The sequence below is a fragment of the Salmo salar genome, chromosome 01 (genome assembly GCF_965601325.2).
Source record: "Salmo salar chromosome 01, fSalSal1, whole genome shotgun sequence".
NCBI classification, from domain to species: domain Eukaryota; kingdom Metazoa; phylum Chordata; class Actinopteri; order Salmoniformes; family Salmonidae; genus Salmo; species Salmo salar.
This window is the reverse complement of record NC_138291.1, coordinates 13673804-13693887: the sequence shown is the minus strand read 5'-3', so window position 1 is coordinate 13693887 and position 20084 is coordinate 13673804. Positions and strand designations below refer to the sequence as shown.

General features: G+C 40.8%; 3 protein-coding genes and 3 non-coding genes across 6 annotated transcripts; all 6 read left to right on the top strand.

Annotated features, from left to right (window-relative positions):
• Positions 1–1700: 1700 nt before the first annotated feature.
• atp5if1b (ATP synthase inhibitory factor subunit 1b) lies at positions 1701–3618 on the top strand. Its single transcript, XM_014128385.3, has 3 exons — positions 1701–1859; positions 3059–3171; positions 3334–3618. The coding sequence occupies exons 1-3, from the start codon at positions 1791–1793 to the stop codon at positions 3473–3475; spliced, it is 324 nt and encodes a 107-aa protein (XP_013983860.1). The 5' UTR covers positions 1701–1790; the 3' UTR covers positions 3476–3618.
• Positions 3619–4725: 1107 nt separating this feature from the next.
• On the top strand, positions 4726–9397 carry rpl13a (ribosomal protein L13a). The gene is made up of 7 exons (XM_014128281.3): positions 4726–4820; positions 6157–6229; positions 6437–6502; positions 6811–6912; positions 8460–8545; positions 8712–8771; positions 9143–9397. The coding sequence occupies exons 1-7, from the start codon at positions 4800–4802 to the stop codon at positions 9350–9352; spliced, it is 618 nt and encodes a 205-aa protein (XP_013983756.1). The 5' UTR covers positions 4726–4799; the 3' UTR covers positions 9353–9397.
• On the top strand, positions 6630–6711 carry LOC123726808 (small nucleolar RNA Z195/SNORD33/SNORD32 family). The gene has a single exon (XR_006758959.1). It is a non-coding gene; the product is annotated as a small nucleolar RNA Z195/SNORD33/SNORD32 family (small nucleolar RNA).
• Positions 7116–7187, top strand: LOC123726819 (small nucleolar RNA SNORD50). Its single transcript, XR_006758972.1, has one exon. It is a non-coding gene; the product is annotated as a small nucleolar RNA SNORD50 (small nucleolar RNA).
• On the top strand, positions 8942–9023 carry LOC123726809 (small nucleolar RNA Z195/SNORD33/SNORD32 family). The gene has a single exon (XR_006758960.1). It is a non-coding gene; the product is annotated as a small nucleolar RNA Z195/SNORD33/SNORD32 family (small nucleolar RNA).
• A 360-nt stretch (positions 9398–9757) lies between the features above and the next one.
• Positions 9758–18214, top strand: LOC106562977 (heterogeneous nuclear ribonucleoprotein R). Its single transcript, XM_014128176.3, has 11 exons — positions 9758–9907; positions 12943–13100; positions 14450–14568; positions 14672–14779; positions 14895–15008; positions 15598–15777; positions 15978–16113; positions 16518–16723; positions 16912–17061; positions 17172–17293; positions 17437–18214. Exons 2-11 carry the CDS (start codon positions 12947–12949, stop codon positions 18044–18046), a joined length of 1899 nt encoding a protein of 632 aa, XP_013983651.1. The 5' UTR covers positions 9758–9907; positions 12943–12946; the 3' UTR covers positions 18047–18214.
• The last annotated feature ends 1870 nt before the right edge of the window (positions 18215–20084 follow it).

Sequence of the window (20084 nt, the reverse complement as noted above, 5' to 3'; positions counted from 1 at the left end):
TTACGAATTACATTTCGTATTATGTTATGAATTTTCAAACTGTGTGATATTTTATTAATTCTACCTAGGTGGCTAATGTTAGCTATGTTAGGAGTTGGGGGAAGGGTTAGCTGTGATGATTTGAACTCGCAACTTTTGGTTTGCTAGACATTCGCGTTATACGCCCACCCCGACCAACCACCCTACTTTCGTTAGTAACCATCTATCTTGTGTAACCATGCCAAACGTAACATATCATACTAATGAGTGTCCTGGATTTACATTTACTATGTCCGTCTAGTCTGAGACCAGGCTAAGGGTACATATTTTAGCCCAATATCTTGTATAGCGTAGTTGATTATGGCTATCAAAACAATAATTATGTCTACACATAGTAAGCATAGCCTGCATAAGGGACCAATTACAGTAAATTACAGACCACATAATCTCATTACTGACTTTAAAGTGGCAGTCAGCACCTGAAACAAAGTGTTCTTGATCCCCACATCTCTTTCGGTAAAAAGCTGAGGGATGGGGCTGGAGAAATGTAACCACTCTCAAAGGACTGGCCATAAATTATATTAAATGTACAGTTTTAACCATGTTTTGAGGCTATATAGTGTTACATTTAGTTTGTTTACAAACATTGGAATAAAACTAATTTACATTTTGGGTTCTGATGCAGTACAACAGATGAACTAAGCTCATGAGGCATAAGTTAATTCTTCAAAAATCAATGTGTATATCATTTATATACTTAAGGCCAAAAATTGCTGTTGCACCTGCTGATTGCCCTTTTAACTGACCACTTGTTACACCATAAAACAAACGTTTTGTTTTCACGCTGCCTCTAAAGTGTGATACTTGGAATATAGGTCATGGAAAATGTCAGTTACCCAAACGATTTACTACTGGGTAAAGAGTCATGCATGGCTTTCCTGCTTGTTTTCTGATGACTGAACTTGTTTAATAGTAGGCTATAAATACAATACCTTAATTTCGAAATAGAATTTAATTTTGAAATGTCAAATAGTTGTGGTGTAGGCCTACTGTGTGTTTGACAACATGCATATGTGGTCATCAAAGCCATAATTTAGCAGAAGTGCAAGGCCACTCCCGACGCCACTACGTAGTACGCAGTCCATCTATATCAAACGGTCTAGCTATAGCGGTGTCATCAGAAAGGCAAAGCGAAGGAGTTTACGCCGCCCTGAAAGTGAGGAATTTTTGTATGGAGGTCAATGAGAGTGTCGAATTTGGTCAACAAAACATGTAATTGCTCTTTTGCTACGTGAAGCTCATTTGATCGAATATAAGTTTTGTAATGGTTAGGTTGTTATGAATGCACATGTAAGTAGACGCACGTGGCATTTCGGCAACTTTGACATAAAACGACTTTATAAAATGGTCCCAACTGATCTTGCGTCATTCAGCCTGCCTTCAATTTTGAGGACATGTATTTCCCTTGTAAGAGCGGTCACTCGACTATCTTGTCAATATGATAAAACATCTTTGGTATCATACTGTCCGTTATGAGACCGTACCATTACGCATAGGGGTGAACGTTTTTTCAAATATAATTGTTGTTTGAGGCAGATCACCATTTATTAAAACGTTCTTACTGGTAAAAACCCACTTTTCACAGATGGTCATCTATTTCGCTGTATCTTATTGATCCTTCATAGAAAAATAAAGACTCAGTTCATTCTCATCCACAAACACCCCCATTGTATTAAATGGTTAGGCCCTGATTTGGTTTATTTTGGTAGACAAGGGCAAACGGTCTAAATTTAGTTGTTTTTTGGGACGAAATGGCAAGGTTTTTGAGAGCTGATGTTAGGAGTCTCCTCACCACACAGCTAAGGATGGCATCTGACCAGGTAAAAATGCGCCACATATGATTAGACAACCACGTCTCGCTGCTAATACAGTCCAAAGTTAAAATGAAACGAGTCGTATTCAATTGTCAAGTGATTTCGCGATGGCCTTGGACACTTTGTAATGCTCTTGTTACTATGTCAGTATGTTACAATGTTTAGCTGGTATTTGGAACGTTCTGATACAAATTGTAGCAAACGACTGTACTGACGCCGTTCTATGAATCGAAATAGCTTTGTAAGCAGCTCAATCATACACCTCGGTCTAATGTGTGTATGGAATTTGGTTGAATGCGTCCGCTATGAATGGTTATTGAAACAATTCTCTGACCTTACAGTTGTTGCCCACAATGGTCAGAGGTTTTTTTTAAAGGCAGTGTTTACGTTCTCTGGTCAATTCTGTTGGTCTTTTCAGTCAACATTAAAGGGGGGAGTTTTTCATTGGGACATGAGAATTAGTGTATGCATTATTTGAGGCTACATAGCCTAACACTTTGCAATGCATTGACATAGATTACGGTGTTCCGCGTGCAAAAAACTCCCCACTTCAATATGTGCCTTAGCTGCATGTCACGTGACACTTCATAAGGATAACCCATAGAGATGTATACAGGACTCAACTTGGAAATAACCAGTTTTAGCATGGACGTTGCCTTTTAGGGCTTCCACCATTTTAAAGTAGTAAATTGGGCTTGGATGTCTATGGTTTGGGAGCAGAGAGCCAATGATCAGAGCATTGTCCCCTTCAAATGGGGTGCTATGAAATGATCTCCACTATGATACCAGCATCTAGTGGCCACAACATATGAATGACAAGATTTGGTTCAGGACTCCAGCACTGCAGGTGGTGGTTAATCACTAATATTAGCTTTGCACTTTTTTCAAACAGAAAAACAATTGACTACTTTAAAATGGAGGTAGCTCATTCTCGCTGCCCATGCTGTCAGACGCCATAATGGCACTGATGCAAAGATTATACCTCTTTCCATCTCTGTGAGAACCCTTTACTTCTATATACTGTATGCTGATAACAGCCTAGCCTTTACCATTGTAAAATGAAAGCTTTATGCAATGTGGTCATGTTTTTTTCTCAAACAAAGGTTGTCCATAAGCCAACATTTCAATCTCATACATAGTTCTACTAAGGAACATCTTGTTGTTCTTATATGTTCACCTGTTGATTAATCTTCTCCATGTACCAGCTGGGTGAGTTGGGCAAAGGTGCAGGGAAAGGAGGTGGCGGTGGAGGATCTGTCAGAGAGGCAGGAGGAGCCCTCGGAAAGAAACAGGCAGCAGAGGAGGAAATGTACTTCCGGTTAGTTGGGACTTACAGTATACTGTACGACCAATTGGTGGTAGACCTATTTGTTTGCCAAAATTGACACTGTATATTTATCGAGGCTTTGTGGCAGTCTGCCTGGCCTGTATTCATACTGTGTCCTCACTGTACCTAACACTTTCCAATCTCCCTCTACAGGCGTAAAGAGCAAGAACAGTTGGCTGCACTAAAGCAGCATCACCAAGAGGAGATTGACCACCACAAGAAGGAGATTTCGAGGCTGCAGAGTGAGATTGACCGTCACAAGGGAAAAATTAGGAAACTGAAGCACGATGACTGAGACTCACTCCATTAGAATAAAGGCCAGGGATTCTCTATTGCCAAATCCTAGTCATCGCCTGCACTGTCTCTGGGCAGCTGTGTATATGTGATTGATTGTTCTGTATATGCTTGAGGTTATTAAACATTTATTTGAAATGGTTATTGTTTTGTCATGGTTATTGCTTTCAATTATTGTTTGTGCTAAAATTAAGATTTGAGATGTGGGGTGCCATTATGGAGGATGATTGTTCGCCACATTACAGAAGGATGATTACAGCTAGTGTAGCTGTACTGTCCAAATGGGTTCTGGCAATATGAATGGCAAAGAGAAGACAATTTGATGCTATGTCTTTTATTGAAACTTATCCCATGAATTGGTGTCCGTACACAACTCTGTTTTGCCAATGCCATAACATCCTCCATTGAAGAAACAATCATGCAACATTGCTAATTGAAGGTGATACCAGCTATTACTATCAGGCCGCAGATACAGATCCCATGTACACATCCGCCAGAGCACAGAAATCACCCCCACCACATGAACCTTATCCACATGTTTGTAATATTGTTTGATTTTCATTGTATTGATGCTGTGCTGTTGCTATGCAAGACATTTCCTGAAAGGGACACACAATAGTCATGTTTATCTAATTGCTATAGATGTATGAAAGCCAATACATGTATGAAAACATGAAGCTGACACTTTGTGAAGGAGATGCTTGTTGTGGAGTATTATACATTTGAGACGTGTCTATTTCTGATATTTACATGCATCTAACCCATTGACTGTATGGATTTATTTAACTAGGCAAGTCAGTTAAAAAAAAAAAGAATTGACAATGGTGGCCTACCAAAAAGCCTCCTGGGGAGATGGGGGCTGAGATTAAAAATAAAAATATGGGACAAAACACATCAAGACGAGAGACAACACTACATCAAGAGAGACCTAAGACATAGCATGGCAGCAACACAGCATGGGAGCAACATGACAACATGGTAGCAGCACAAAATAGGGTACAATCATTATTGGGCACAGACAGCACAAAGGGCAAGAAGGTAGAGACAACAATACATCAAGCAAAGCAGCCACAACAGTCTGTAAGAGTGTCCAATGGACCCAGATAAAGAGGGACCAATGCATGTCTAGGGAGAGTAATGATTTCTTTAATCCTCACGCTGTCCAGAGGGTGGCAATTAGCACATTGTACACTGCGTATAAAGCCCTGTATAAATCCCGTAAATAAGAATGAACATACTCGTCATTTCCTCTAAAACTTTTGCTCCGCCTAGAAACCCCTGTCTTTTACTGCGGGACAACCCGTCTGTCTTTCTTTTCGCACATCATGGCGGACCGGTTCAATAAGGTGTGTAAGCGCTCAAGAACCAACATATCTATATTTGTAAATAATACATCCATATAGATACATTTTATTCCGGTTAAATATCTCTGTGTATTGTAAATGAAGACTAGTGGAGATCATTTCGTAGCATTTGTCGTATTATTTGACACATCCAGGATGTCATATGTTGGTTAACGCAACTTAGCTAAATAGCTAAAAGAACGCAACGCGGCTAACTCGGACTAGGCTGGATAGTTGGCTACAAAAACCCTTCAGAATAAATCCCTGGTTCGTTGGCATTTTTGGTGAAGTGTTGAGGTCAAATGCGTCTAGTTTTGAAGATTTCTTAACACTGAATTTACTATTTAACGTTATAACGGTAGTTGGGTAAGCCAAGGGCCACGTTGACGCGAGTTAATGTTTAGACCCAGTTAAAATGGAATCCCCCCCGAAACCACTCATTCCTATAATTTTAAAGGGTTACTTAACACGAACAATTTTTTGTGAATGTTTGATTTTTATCGTGATAAGGTTGGTAGCAACATGTGGATATCTGTTGCAGCTCAAATCGACTAACCCCACAATGCAATGCTCTCTATGGGCTAGCTAGCAAACGTAGCAACACACTATAATACCCAAGTCATTATCAGCGTGTTGTGGAGTAGTTAGCTGTAAAATAGCTCAATTTAGGATTCTACAATCTCACGATTTTCAGCATGAAGATCGATGTGCCTCAGTGGAGTTTGGCATTCGCAATGGCGCAATGCAACCGGAACTGAAAATGCAAACCAATGGGAGAAATGTTTTAAACCCCCAATTGAATTAGACATTTTGAGGTAGGAATGCAACAAAAATATGAATAATGGCTCCTTGTAGAGTACAACCTCCTGCCTTATGACATCGGCCAATATTGATATCTGACATGTATGATGGACGTTTTAGATCTAATAGTCGTTTTCCTATTAACAGTTTAGTGAGTGGCTTCATCTCGATGCTACGTCATACGAGCCTAATTTCTCCCTGCTTGAATGGCTGTAGCTCAGATTCACGTGAACATGAAATTTGCCATGGAATCGCTGGAACGCTGCACAGAGATGCACAAAAACAATACCCATTTTGAATGTTATATCTTTACTTGAAGGCACTGGATGCTTTTGTTAGCCAGATTCGGCCATGTTGGCCCTAAACCGTAGCTATAATGTATTTATCCAAGTTAATTTGTTTTGTTTGTCAGTTTAACGACCATGAGAATACTGTACATGCACTACGATCTGAGACTTAGGCAACTTTGTTGAATCATTTGAACCACAGGTGGTGTGCAGCTATTCTCAATTACTTGATGTGCGTCTTACCTTGCCAGGTTCTGCTGCTTGATGGCAGGGGCCATCTACTTGGTCGTCTCGCTGCCATTGTGGCGAAGCAAGTTCTGCTTGGTGAGTCATGTCGCGATAAATTAATACCCATCTTGTTACTTTAATCAATATTAAATCCAAGAATTTCATGTCACTTGATGTGTAATTGCACCTTGATTTGGTCCTAGTTATGTTTGACTAGCTTGCTACAACTGTCAGTGATGCTTTTAACCTACATTGCTTAACTACAATGATAACTCATGTAAGTCATGATTTCTCCCGTTTCAGGCCACAAGGTGGTAGTTGTGAGATGTGAGGGTATCAACATCTCTGGAAACTTCTACCGTAACAAATGTAAGTTATTGACACTTTGTATATATTCAGGTTAACCCCTTTGGTGTAATTGTAATGTGTTGTGTGATTCTGATGTCCTACCTTTGATTCATAGTAACTATTTTGAGCCAAATCTTAAGATTTGCTTGTTGTCAGTGATGTTTACCACAGTAAATATTCGAGTTTAACGACCATGAGAATACTTTACATGCACTACCATCTGAGACATAAAGCAATATGGTATGACCAGAGTTGTGAAATTGTGGCTGTTGTGTAACGGTTTAGACACTGGCATAGCTTGAATGTATTGCGCCTATCTTTATGAATAGTGAAGTACCTGGCTTTCCTGCGTAAGAGAATGAACACCAACCCCTCACGTGGACCATATCACTTCAGAGCGCCCAGCAGAATTTTCTGGAGGACCGTAAGGGGTAAGATCACAGTCCCTTCTTTAAACTGGGATTTTTTTCGAGCTCAAATTTTGGCTGTTTTTCAGCTGCCTGTTTTACTAGTCCAGGGGCTTCCTTGGACCTCACCTTTATGGACATTGATTTAAATGGTCCCTATGGGGTGATTCAGTGGCATGAAGTATGCACATTCTGAACTCCACCTTGCACAGCATATGGTTCCTACTTGACTGTGATGAACACTTATCCCGAAGCTGATCATTTTGATGAGACAAACTTTCGGATCTGATTGCTGAGTTTAGTCAGGGCCACAATGTTGTGCTGGTGTCTGTTAACTTCTTATGGCTCAAATCCCATTAATTGGATCGATTTGACCAACATCCGGTGAAATGACAGAGCTCCAAATGCAAATTAAAAAAAATAAATAACTTTCATACAAGTGCAATATACCAAATTAAAGCTGAATTTCTTGTTATTCTAGCCACCGTGTCAGATTTCAAAAAGGCTTTACGGCAAAAGCAAACCATGCGATAATCTGAGGACAGCGCCCAGCATACCAACACATGAAAATCAGATTTCAACCCGCCAGGCGCGACACAAAAGTCAGAAATAACGATTTAATTCATGCCTTAACTTTGAAGAACTTCTTCTGTTGGCACTCCAATATGTCCCATAAACATCACAAATGGTCCTTTTGTTCGATTAATTCTGTCGTTATATCGCCAATGTCCATTTATTTGGCGCGTTTGATTAAAATAAAAAAACACCGGTTCCAACTCACGCAACATGACTACAAAATATCTTAAGTTACCTGTAATCTTGATCCAAACATTTCAAACAACTTTCCTAATACAACTTTAGGTATTTTTTAAAGTAAATAATCAATCGAATTTAAGGCGGGATAAACTGTTCAATACCGGAGGAAAACAAAGAGCGTGTTCTAGGTCGCGCTCATCAAAACATTAGAGAGCCCTAGGCTGGACCCTCGTTCTGAAAAGCCTTACTTCATTTCTCTAAAGAAAAACAACCAATTTCTAAAGACTTTTGACATCTAGTGGAAGCTATAGGAACTGCAAGCATGTTTCTATTAACGGGCTTACCATAGAAAACCAATGGAAAACAGATTGACCTCAAATTTTTTCCCCTGGATGGATTGTGCTCGGTTTCGCCTGCCAAATCAGTTTTGTTATACTCAGAAATTATTCAAACAGTTGTAGAAACTTTAGTTTTCTATCCAAATCTACCAATTATATGCATAGCCTAGCTTCTGGGCCTGAGTAGCAGGCAGTTTTTCTTTGGGCACACTTTTCATTCGGATGTGAAAATAGCGCCCCCAAGCCATAAGAAGTTAACAGTTAGAGGGAAGTTTCTGCACATTTGGGATTTATACCTATTTCATATTTACAATTTAAAATTGGCATGGAACCTGTGTGTGACACTGTCTCCATAAGTATAGATATATTTTTTTCCCTTGGCTTCCCTTGTGCTACAGCGTATTGCCTATCCTATGTGGGTTGACCTAATTGCCTAGTAAGATCCGAACTTTATTGATCCCCCTTGGAACCCAACAGGCATGCTGCCTCACAAAACCAAGAGGGGACAGGCTGCACTGGAGAGGCTGAAGGTGTTCGATGGTGTCCCACCTCCTTATGACAAGGTGAGTGTTTCAATCATCCAGCATAACTGATCTTGTGCTGTTGGTGATGCTACTTTTTAATACTTACATTGTTTGAGTATTGACTTTGAGTATGAGAAGTGAATGTCTTACCCCTTTTAATGAACTTGCTGTTGCTTTTGGAGCTGACATTTATTTTGTTCCACAGAGGAAGCGCATGGTCGTACCTGCTGCCCTGAAGATTGTCCGTCTGAAGCCCACTCGCAAGGTAAGCCTAAAATCGGTTTAGCAAATAACACCACTGAATTGATCAACTCTTCATTGACTAGTAGGTAGATGTCAAAAGTTGCAGGCAACACTGTAGTTTAGCTAATGTTTAGCCACATTCTTGCTAGCCAGACATTGGCCGAAATGTATTTAGCCAGGTACCCATCTATTCTTGTCAGTGACGTTTACATCGGTAAATATTCGAGTTTAACGACCATGAGAATACTTTACATGCACTACCATCTGAGACAACAGCCAAATAATAATTATAACCCTAAGTAGTGGAAACTATTCTTATGACCTTTATATGGGTTGTTGGGCTAATGATTTGTTTGACATTGTTTCTACTTTGTGTGAACCTGCCTTCCCCAGTTCGCCCTCCTCGGGCGTCTGGCCCACGAGGTCGGCTGGAAGTACCAGGCCATCACAGCCACCTTGGAGGAGAAGAGGAAGGAGAAGGCCAAGATCCGGTACGCCAAGAAAAAGACAGTGACCAAGCTGTCAAAGCTGGCAGAGAAGAACGTGGAGAGCACGATTTCAAAGTACACTGCTGTCCTGAAACAATATGGTGTCCTTGTCTGAGCTGGTTCGTGGTGGCCAATAAAGATAAATAAATGTTTATAGAAAGCTTGACTCGCTTGATTCATTTTTTTGGTGTGTTTGAGTTGCATGAAGTTGAGAAGGAAATGTAATGAATCTTGAGATGCAGTCCTACTGCTAGAGATGAACAGTATTACTTCTAATCAAAGTTAGAACACAATGGAAGCACGCCTAGACAAAATGCTGTTTTATTTACAATTGGAGCAACATCCAGGTTGTACATTTTTCATAACGGACACATTTTGCGTGTAACAAGTGATTATTAATCGGTGCTAAATGCGTTAATAATGTAACATATTTCTATGGCGTTGGTCCTTGTGAAATGCTGTAGGAAACCCCGTGGATCAAATGCGTGCGCGCGGCTGGCAGGGTCGGGTTGACCGCGAGAAAGGGGCGTGAACGAGCGCCAGTTCGGTCATTCTCCGATGTGCAAACCCAAATAAACAAGAATCACATTTTCCGGAACACTTTTGTTCACATTTGGCATACTGTGACAATTTTAACTTTTTTTTTTTTAATACTGGGATTTGTGGAGCGGTAAGTGCTTCCAGGTTTTGTTGTTCTTGATCGGGAAGGATTAGCAAAATGGGCTGTTGAAATTGCGATACTGTAGCAACTAGCTAGAGCGATTAGGCCCCGGTGTTGGACACTAGTTAATCATAGGGGGAAAACATTTGAAATCAAATGGAATTTAATCCCTGCCTTTTGATCTCATTTTTAATTGCGTGTGTACTGGTATTAATGTAAGCGAATTGCCAATTATGCTCAGTCGAGGGGGGCGGGTCTGCTTGGCTTTGTGTACTACAGACGAGCCCACGTCTCAGACATACCAACCAGACATGCATCGTGCAACCCAGCTAGTAGTAACGTTAGCCAGATGTACCTCCCACATGCAAAATATATTTCAAACGACTAGCTTTGCTACTTGTCGCACTTTTCAGTTAAAAGCAACGTTACTGTAATATCGTGCTTGAATTTCATAGATTAATTGCTAACCATCTCGGTTAGCAATCTAGCACGTGAATGGTGTATTACCTCGTACTTGTAATATAGCGCGCGAAAAAGTATCCAGGTGGCTGTCTGGTCGACACTGGCACTCATTTTTGTGTGTGTGGTTTTACAGAATGCTACCGTTATTGACAAATCAATACAAAGGTACATGGGGGACACAAGTGTGTGTCTGTGTGTATATAAAGAGTATACAATGGACAGTTGGGCTAGGGGGTAAAATAACATCACATTACACTGGCACTTAACTCCTGCTTGGTTGGCTCCAATGATGTGTAAATCTGTATTGCGGATGCAATGTAATAGCCAATGAGAGGCTTTGAAGCCACCGGTTGCCATATTGGTACTTCTCAGCAGCAGACCACAGGAATGAATTGAATTCTACAGTATTTTAGTAAGACGTTACAAGGACAAAATTACATGTATTTAAGTATTTGTTAATCTCTTAAGGATCAATTTTCGCCTACAATTACATACCCAAATCTAACTGCCTGTAACTCAGGCCCTGAAGCAAGGATATGCATATTCTTGTAACCATTTGAAAGGAAACACTTTGAAGTTTGTGGAAATGTGAAAGGAATATAGGAGAATATAACACAATAGATCTGGTAAAATATAATGCAAAGAAAAAAACCTTTTATTTTTTGGTACCATCTCTGAAACGCAAGAGAAAAGCCATGTGTTATTCCAGCACAGCTGCAATTTAGATTTTGGCCACTAGATGGCAGCAGTGTATGTGTAAAGTTTTAGACTGATCCAATAAACCATCGCATATCTGTTCCAAATTTTGTTTCAAGACTGCCCAAATGTGCCTAATTTGTTTATTAATAACTTCCATGTTCAAAACTGTGCACTCTCAAACAATAGCATGGTATTCTTTCACTTTTATGGCTACTGTAAACTGGACAGTGCAGTTAGATTAACAAGAATTTAAGCTTTCTGCCAATATCAGATATGTCTGTCCTGGGAAATGTTCTTGTTACTACAGCCTCATGCTAATCGCATTAGCCTACGTTAGCTCAACTGTCCCGTGGACTGGACACCGATCCCGAAGAAGTTTTAAAGACATGCTCCGGAACTTTGGCGACTAAGTATTTTTTAATCCACCCGCTTTGGTCTGGATGTGTCAATGTGTAGTTCATGCGTGCATAATCTATGAGCAGAATTACTGTTTTACCTCAATAGCGGAGGTGTATAAAGATGGTGTTTCTCATGTACTTACCACAAATTCCTCGTTTTGCTAAATTAGCAGTATTGTATATAGCTCTCTCCGTTGTGCTTTTATTTGTATGGCCATTAGAGCATACATGATCTCAAATTTAGCTTCAAGACACCAGCAATTTGGAAAAACTAAAACGTAGATTGTGCTGATTTATTGGTACATTGAACCATATCGTGTCGCAGTAGTTTAAAAACTCAGTATATAGGGCTAAGACAATGGGCTTGTTTGACTGACTGATCTACAAAGAACCTTGAACCATAAATAACTACTCATTATTATTTGTAGGTCAGTCAATCACAATTTGCCCATGATACATTACAGTTTTGATCTTCTCGAACAAGGCCAATGACATCATATCTGAATTCTGCCATCTTTATGCATGTTCCCCATTAGCCACAAAATCTCTGCACCATTTCCCTACATTTCCCCCCACGTGTGCCAGCCCCCTAGCAATTCGAGTTCTAGCCAATGAGCTTCAGCCCCTCGCCATTTGAGTGACATCTAGCAAGATGCACATACATCAGAGCGAGAGAGAGAGCAATGACATGGTGCACATATTGCAGTGTACATATGTGATGTAGTACACAACTTTGGGGACCACTTTTGGCTCGTGAGTGCTACTTTCAGAACTACTGACTAAAAGTAACCTACATTAAATATATTTTTTTATTTGATATTTTTACTTTTTTTGTTTAGTTCACATAATATAATAAAAAAATATGTGTTAAGGTGTCTGTAATAGAATATACTTTGCAAAAATGACTGTAGACATTAATAAATGTCTTTATACCTTCCAAAATCTATTATTTAAAAATAATAATTTTTTATCATGGAGGAGTATGAAAATGGCTGCTTGGTGGCTTCAATACAGTGCCCCCTGTCAGACATCAGTGGTTGGCTCTATAACAATGCTCTGTAGATAGATAGCGAGCTAGCTAGCTAACTTACCAAGCTGAACTTTCCGTATTTCTATTATTCACATTTAAAAATGTATCCACTGAATTTCTGTCGACATAGGCTTGATAATTCTTTCCCTGCTGTGGAGGTTTATTGGACTCTTGCATGACGATGACATTAGCTAGCTAGCTAATGGTGGGTCAGGTGGCAATGGAAAATAAATAAGCCTATTGCATCACAGTTGCATTTTACCCAATACCTAACATGTTCATATCCATAATTGGGCAGTAAATAGTATTCTGCTCATTGTAGAGTAGCTAGTATTGTATTATTATGTCTTACATATTGTTTGTGAATGCGCAGCATAGGTGATGTATAGGCCTGCTTCTTCATGTGGTGTCTAGTCCCCTGCTATCTCTTTTGATTCACATCATTTGACCCAAAGGAGAATGGCAGCTGAAGTGAATGGCAGTTCAGCTCCAGTTAAGGAGGAAGACGAACCAATGGACATAACTGTAACACACACAGAGAACTACCAGACACTCATAGATGCAGGCCTTCCACAGAAAGTGGCGGAGAGCCTGGATAATATATTTCAGACTGGTAAGTGCAAAGGGCGAGGGTTGTTCACACTACTTCTTGATTGCATTGCATGATATTTCTTAAGACATCATAATGTATATTTCTGCAAGCTCAAGAAGACTATCAACCAAAGGATTCCACCGTGGTCGGTGGTATGATGTAAGTCACGTTGAGTGAAGGAGTCAGTGAGCGTTGTGCTCATAGCTGTGTAATGGTGACTTACAGAGAGAGCCCTCTCCCCCGGGCGTCATCATCATGTTTCAGTGACTCTCACCAGGAATGTATGACTTAGTTGTGACCCTATAAATAGAACGGAGTGGCTGCTGATCCGACTTTTCCTGAACCTTTCTTCCCGACAACTAAAGGTCAGAGAGGGCCTGCGCATGTACAGGATTCTCTATGTAGATTTTTTTTATGTTACCGCTGCCCCTTTCTCTCCCCATCGATGATCGGACATCTTTGCCTGGTGTAGTCTACAGACTTTGACATGTTGTACAATAGACATGATCAACTTATTGTACAGCAAACATTTTTGTCTGTTGTAACAGTAGGCTATTGCAAACATAAGCACAACACAAAATGGCAGTCTAAGTAACGATTTCATGTTCTTTTGTCAAGAGGCTGTACATGCAGCAATTTAGACAGCATATCAAACACGAGCAAGACACAGACACGCAGTCTAAATAGCGATTTAATGTTATTTTGTTCACCGTCACTGCAAACATTTGTAAAGCAGGGGGCAGTCAAAGTAGCAGTGTTCTTTTTTTAGCTTCTCAGGCTACAGTATGGAAGCATAACTATAAAGATGACATTATTAGAGATGTACACGTGTGACTAAAACGCAGATTGTTTTGCCCCAATGCATTGTGTAAACTGCGCCCCTGCTTGTGCTACGGCATTATCCTTAGTTTCAACAGACAGAGAAGGTTGTAGCCTACACCCTAAATTAGCCAACTTTCTTTTTTTTTTGGAATGTTCATTCAAATAGCCGCATGTTCAGAAATATGAGGCAGAGACGTAGCCTACATGATCATGTAGATCAAATTGGTTGAGGGTTCAGAAGAGGGTGGGTAAAGAGAGAAATGTGAAGGGGGAGGTTGAGCAGCAGCTATGTTAAAAAAAATGTGTCTGTAAAATAATACATGCGAAAGAACGTAAATTGGATCTTCAGCTCTCGGGGCAAAAAAAACAAGGGGGCAGGGTGGTTACCTATGGATCCGCAGACTCGGCCTAAATAACATTTTCTCTCTCTCTCTCTCTCTCTCTCTCTCTCTCTCTCTCTCTCTCTCTCTCTCTCTCTCTCTCTCTCTGTCTCTGTCTCTGTCTCTGTCTCTCTCTGTGTGTTGTGTGGGTGTGTGTGTGCATCCCAGGACTGGTGGCTTACGCTGACCTGGACGAGAGAGCCATCGACGCCCTGAGGGAGTTCAATGAAGAGGGAGCCCTGTCAGTGTTACAGCAGTTCAGGGAGAGTGACCTGTCACATGTGCAGGTGAGTGGTCCTGTCCACATCGTCCCTCAAGAGTAGTCATACAAAGACGCAACAAGGTATAAAAGTGATTTACACTAAACGCTATTGGTCCTCTCTCTCTCAGAACAAAAGTGCATTTCTCTGTGGTGTGATGAAGACATACAGACAGCGAGAAAAGCAAGGAAGTAAAGTTCAAGAATCCACAAAGGGTCCTGATGAGACTAAGATAAAGGTGAACAAATTGTTTCTTCTTTTCCCATTAAGTGCCATAAGCTTATGTTTTAACAATGATGGACATATGGACTAAAGGTCTCTGAGTGAATGTATCTGTCTTTGATACTGTCTAGGCTCTTCTGGAAAGAACAGGTTACACTTTGGACGTCACCACAGGACAGAGGAAGTATGGGGGGCCTCCACCTGACGAGGTGTACTCAGGGGCCCAGCCTGGAATCGGAACAGAGGCAAGAAGCACAACCTATTTTCTATTGCCTGTCAGTCTTCTCATGCAGGCTATTGGCTGTTAAGGAGGTGTCCTCCTCTCAATTTTGGGCTGTTGAAAAAAATATTCGCAACCTTATGGAAACGAATGCAATTTTATTACGGTTCAACATTTTTAAGGTGCAATAAGTCCGATTTTTGTCCACAAATATACGGAAATTAAAATCTGTTATATGTAAGTAATTAATGGTTAGTTAATGCCACAATGCAGTTAGAAACTTGCTAGCAAACATTGGTGCTATTGGAACAAAATAAATACCGCACTTTGAACCACAACATTTTTAGTATTAGGTAGACAACGGAAGGAAAGTCAACTTTAAAACTTGATGTAGTTTTATTGTGATTTGCAGCTGTTGTTGGTAAGTAATGACTACAATCTTCTGAAACATCTTACTCAGCCTTTAAAGTTATAATATTATCTAATATGCCTTTTCACAAATCGACCTCTAAAGTTTCTAGAGTGCTCCATCTTGTCCAAGTCAAAAATGCATTGAATACAATCAAAGCTACACAGTATGCTTGTAATTTGCCAATTTGATCTTATCAATGCAGGTATTTGTTGGCAAGATCCCCAGAGACTTGTATGAGGATGAGCTGGTGCCTCTGTTTGAGAAAGCCGGGCCCATTTGGGACCTGCGTCTAATGATGGACCCCCTCCTTTCGGGTCAGAACAGAGGATATGCCTTCATCACCTTCTGCAATAAAGATGCTGCCCTAGAGGCCGTCAAGCTTGTAAGATTTCCCCTTTTAATCGCCACAAGTAAAGAGCATGACTTGGTAATTTATTGTGTTTGCTTTGCTAGCCATGAACGTTGTAGACAGGTTGGTCACTGTGTATCATCATGCCAGAGTTATCTATGAAGTGTAACTGCATGACTTATCTGTGTGGGGGTCAATTTTGAGAACACTTTTTGTTTATATTTTTGTTCTAGTGTGATAATTATGAAATCCGGTCGGGCAAATACCTGGGTGTCTGCATCTCTGTCGCAAACAATCGTCTGTTTGTTGGGTCAATTCCAAAGAACAAGACAAGAGAAAGCATATTGGAAGATTTCAGCAAAGTCACAGGTTAGAGAAAATCAGTACCATTGTTATGTCATCTTTTTTGGTGCCCTCAATCTAAACAAGGTTTTATATTTGAAACATCGGCTGACAAGTACAAGGAAATTGGAGATTCTTACATACTTTCATAGAGATTTTCAACAAGTTATTAAGTTATCTGATTCATGCTTGAATACCTGGGTACCCCACCTAGATATAAATATCTGCCATTCTTTCCCTATCTTCATACCGTATATTAGTTGGTGCAGCCCTGTGTGTTCTGACATTCATCCCAAATGATTTCATGAATCTATTCTTACCGGTGACCTCATTTCCTAGTCAATCATATTACACTCATATTATATAATCAGTGTAATGGAGGCTTTTCCTGTGATTCTTTTTGACCATGCACATATGTGTGCCTCCACCAGAGGGCCTCGTGGAGGTGATACTCTACCACCAGCCAGATGATAAAAAGAAGAACCGTGGCTTCTGCTTCTTAGAATACGAGGACCACAAAACTGCAGCCCAGGCCCGTCGCCGCCTCATGAGTGGCAAGGTGAAGGTGTGGGGGAACCCTGTTACTGTTGAGTGGGCAGATCCAGTAGACGAACCGGACCCAGAGATTATGGCAAAGGTAAGGTCCTGAAGATCCCCCCCCTCCGTCAAGCTAGTATCTGACTACAGACAAGGATGTTAAATCACAGATACTAGGGAGTAGAGGAAATACCCAGATATCTTTCATGTAGAAACATTACACTGAGAGAACTGGCCGTAATATGCCAGAGAACAACTTCTAAACTGTCTGAGTTGGTCTTCCACCAGGTAAAGGTGCTGTTTGTGAGGAACCTGGCCACACCAGTCACAGAGGAGCTCCTAGAGAAAACCTTCTCCCAGTTTGGGAAGTTGGAGCGGGTAAAGAAGCTGAAGGACTATGCCTTTGTACACTTTGAGGACAGAGATGCTGCCGTGAAGGTGAGTACTGGCATCTTCTACACCTCCTTGGAGTATGCATGCTATGTGTTTGCCTTGTGCTTGTAGAAAATCTCTGGGAAATTCACTTGGGGAAACCCATCACTATTTAGGCAATGCAACAAATGAATGGCAAAGAATTGGAAGGCGAGGAGATAGAGATTGTTCTGGCAAAGCCTCCGGACAGGAAGAGGAAAGAGCGGCAGGCCCAGAGACAGCCAACTAGGACCACAGGGTGAGTAGAGGTTGACCGCACCTAGCCACGCCCAGTCCGCTGGGAGTGGCTGGTATGACTGTATTATGATATTTTTTTCCTGTTCTATATATATGCCATTTGTCTTATTTCCTATGTCCCTGTTTGCTTTGTTGTTGTCACAGATATGATGATTACTACTATTATCCTGCTCCACGCATGCCGCCTCCCATGCGAGGCAGAGGCCGAGGTGGGAGAGGTGGCTATGCCTACCCTCCAGACTACTACGGTTACGAGGACTACTACGATGATTACTACGGTGGTGGTTACGACTACCATGACTACCGAGGTGGCTACGACGACCCTTACTATGGGGGATACGATGATGTCTACGTGCCGAGAGGAAGGGGGGGCAGGGTGAGTCGAGGTGCCCCCCCTCCCCCTAGAGGCCGAGGAGCACCACCCCCTCGCGGCAGAGGTGGCTACGTCCAAAGGGGGGCTCCTATGGGTGTACCGAGGGGAAGCCGTGGGAGCCGGGGAGGCCCGCCCCAGCAGAGGGGCCGCGGCATCAGAGGGGCCAGGGGAAACCGCGGGGACAACTTGGGCGGGAAGAGGAAGGCTGACGGTTACAACCAACCGGACTCCAAGCGCAGGCAGACCAACATCCAGAACTGGGGCTCCCAACCCATTGCCCAGCAACCCCTGCAACAAGGTGGCGACTACTCTGGTAACTATGGTTACAATAATGACAACCAGGAGTTTTACCAAGATTCTTATGGGCACCAATGGAAGTAGACAAAACATGAACGGATTGGGCTTTGACAGCAACCTTTGATTGGCTGTGTGTATATATCACCCTTCACATTCAAAAGAAATAGAAAAAAAATAAAAAAATGAATCAAAATGCATAAATAACATTAGAAATATGGATTTGTTGCACTATAGTACCAATATGGAGCAAAATATGAATGTACATACATAAGCTTGCTTAATAATTTGTGCTAATCCTTTTTTGCTTTGCTTGTGGCTACTTGGGACATTTTTTACCATTATTTTATTATTTTTAAAATTTAAGATTTTTTTGTTTAGCTTTTTTAAGCTGGCATTTACAGGAAAAATTGGACGATCATAAAAAAAAAAAGAAGAGAAAAATTCTTTGAGAAAGCATTTGCAATCATGAGAATCGTTCAGTGACTGGCCACCAACCCATTCCCAGACCCCTCTCCCCATTGGACATTTTCCCTCCCAGATTTCTGATAGGTAGGCATAGGACTTTGCTTGTACATAAAGGCTTTAAACTGAAAGCTTTATTTTCAGTTTTGTTGCAGAGGTGGGGAAAAAAGGAGAGGAAAATTGCACTTTTTCATGTACCGGAATAGTTACGTAAAAGTTGTATGTTAAGCATTCGTAGAAGTAGACAAACTGTGTTTTTCTAAACGTATTACTACAACTCTCTCAAATTTGCCCTTTTAGATAATGGGTCTGGCAAAACCTTAATCGCCAAGACAATTTGCTCTTTGATGTGTTTGTATTTATAAAAATGTTCTTGTTACATTTCAATAAAACTCAACCATACTTCATTCAATTATCAGCAATTTCAAATTCAGTTGTGTCAAGTCGTGTCATGATTAGACTAATTTTGACCTCCATGTTTGGCCTTGAATGTGAGTGATCTGAATTATTTTATGAAAGACACAAAGCAACTGCTTTTATTAAGATCATATAGTTATTTGACTGATGTTTTGCTACTCCAATTTGGGCATCTTTACACCAAATAGTGTAAAGTGACATCAAAACATTTACACCGAACACCTGGCAATTCACGCAAATGTGCTATTTCCTGGCCCCTCCATTTCCCGGCAATATAAATAGTACAGCATATTTTTCGGATAATTTTTTTATCCTTTTGATTTCTTATTTAGCTACTCTCCCATTTTATTACAACTTAACAGTTTTATTTTGTGTTTTGTTTGTTTAAGTTTCTCCTTTTATTCCGAATTACCCCAGGTGAAGACGCGAGAACGGCAGCGGTTGAGTGAGTGAGGAACACATCTATTCTCTGCTGTGTTCTTCCCCAAAGAAGGGTGAGCCTGGTTTACCTCTTCACCGCTAAACTGGCGCTACTCTCCTCTGCTGAGGGGCTCGGCCCACTTCACTTGTTTTGCTCAGTAAAATAATGCACCAGTTTTATTACATCAGCTAGTATCTGATGTTAAATCATGTTGAAAATGACTCAATTCGTTTTCTGGTAAACACCTCTAGTAAAACAAATTGTGGTAAGGTGAATGGGAAATTCTGCTTAATACTTAGAGGTTTATGCGTGAACACAGATAATGCAGTGGTGTGTTTACTGAGCAGAACATAGAAAATAGCTCTCTCCTCGTATGAGGACTACAGTCACAAAGCTTCCCCAAACTAGCGCTGCCTTTATTAGGCTACCTTGCCAGAGACCAAAGATATATTGTAGGTACAGGTTATGCAGATTAGGTGTCACCCTTTGTTGAAAGTTAAAAGTTCACTGCTGTCCTTAACAAAAACAAAAAGGGGGCAGATGAAAAAGGATCAGTCTGTGTGTATATGCTGTATTAGCATATCACTTGATTGTTGAAAGTCAAAAGTTCACTGCCATCCTGAACGAGAATCATAAAAGAGGGCAGATGAAAAAGACTATCCTGTGATTACGTGTAAGTGCTGCGTTAGCCATTTTTTTGTTTGAGTTCACCTGAAAAGAGTGAATTAAAGCCAACATTCAACTGTGTCCTGCACTTGGGACAATCCTGCTTTATTGACCTATCATGGCCACATGTTCCAAATGCTCATGTCTAAATTTGGC

Bases quoted from the DNA above. Each gene is read 5' to 3' on its own strand.
- atp5if1b (XM_014128385.3), top strand. From the start codon at position 1,791: ATGGCAAGGTTTTTGAGAGCTGATGTTAGGAGTCTCCTCACCACACAG. The intron at 1,860-3,058 runs GTAAAAATGCGC...TCCATGTACCAG, and splicing joins TAAGGATGGCATCTGACCAG to CTGGGTGAGTTGGGCAAAGG. The intron at 3,172-3,333 runs GTTAGTTGGGAC...CTCCCTCTACAG, and splicing joins GAGGAGGAAATGTACTTCCG to GCGTAAAGAGCAAGAACAGT.
- rpl13a (XM_014128281.3), top strand. From the start codon at position 4,800: ATGGCGGACCGGTTCAATAAG. The intron at 6,913-8,459 runs GTAAGATCACAG...GGAACCCAACAG, and splicing joins TTTCTGGAGGACCGTAAGGG to GCATGCTGCCTCACAAAACC. The intron at 8,772-9,142 runs GTAAGCCTAAAA...TGCCTTCCCCAG, and splicing joins GTCTGAAGCCCACTCGCAAG to TTCGCCCTCCTCGGGCGTCT.
- LOC106562977 (XM_014128176.3), top strand. From the start codon at position 12,947: ATGGCAGCTGAAGTGAATGGCAGTTCAGCTCCAGTTAAGGAGGAAGAC. The intron at 15,778-15,977 runs GTAAGATTTCCC...TTTTTGTTCTAG, and splicing joins CCCTAGAGGCCGTCAAGCTT to TGTGATAATTATGAAATCCG. The intron at 17,062-17,171 runs GTGAGTACTGGC...ATCACTATTTAG, and splicing joins ACAGAGATGCTGCCGTGAAG to GCAATGCAACAAATGAATGG.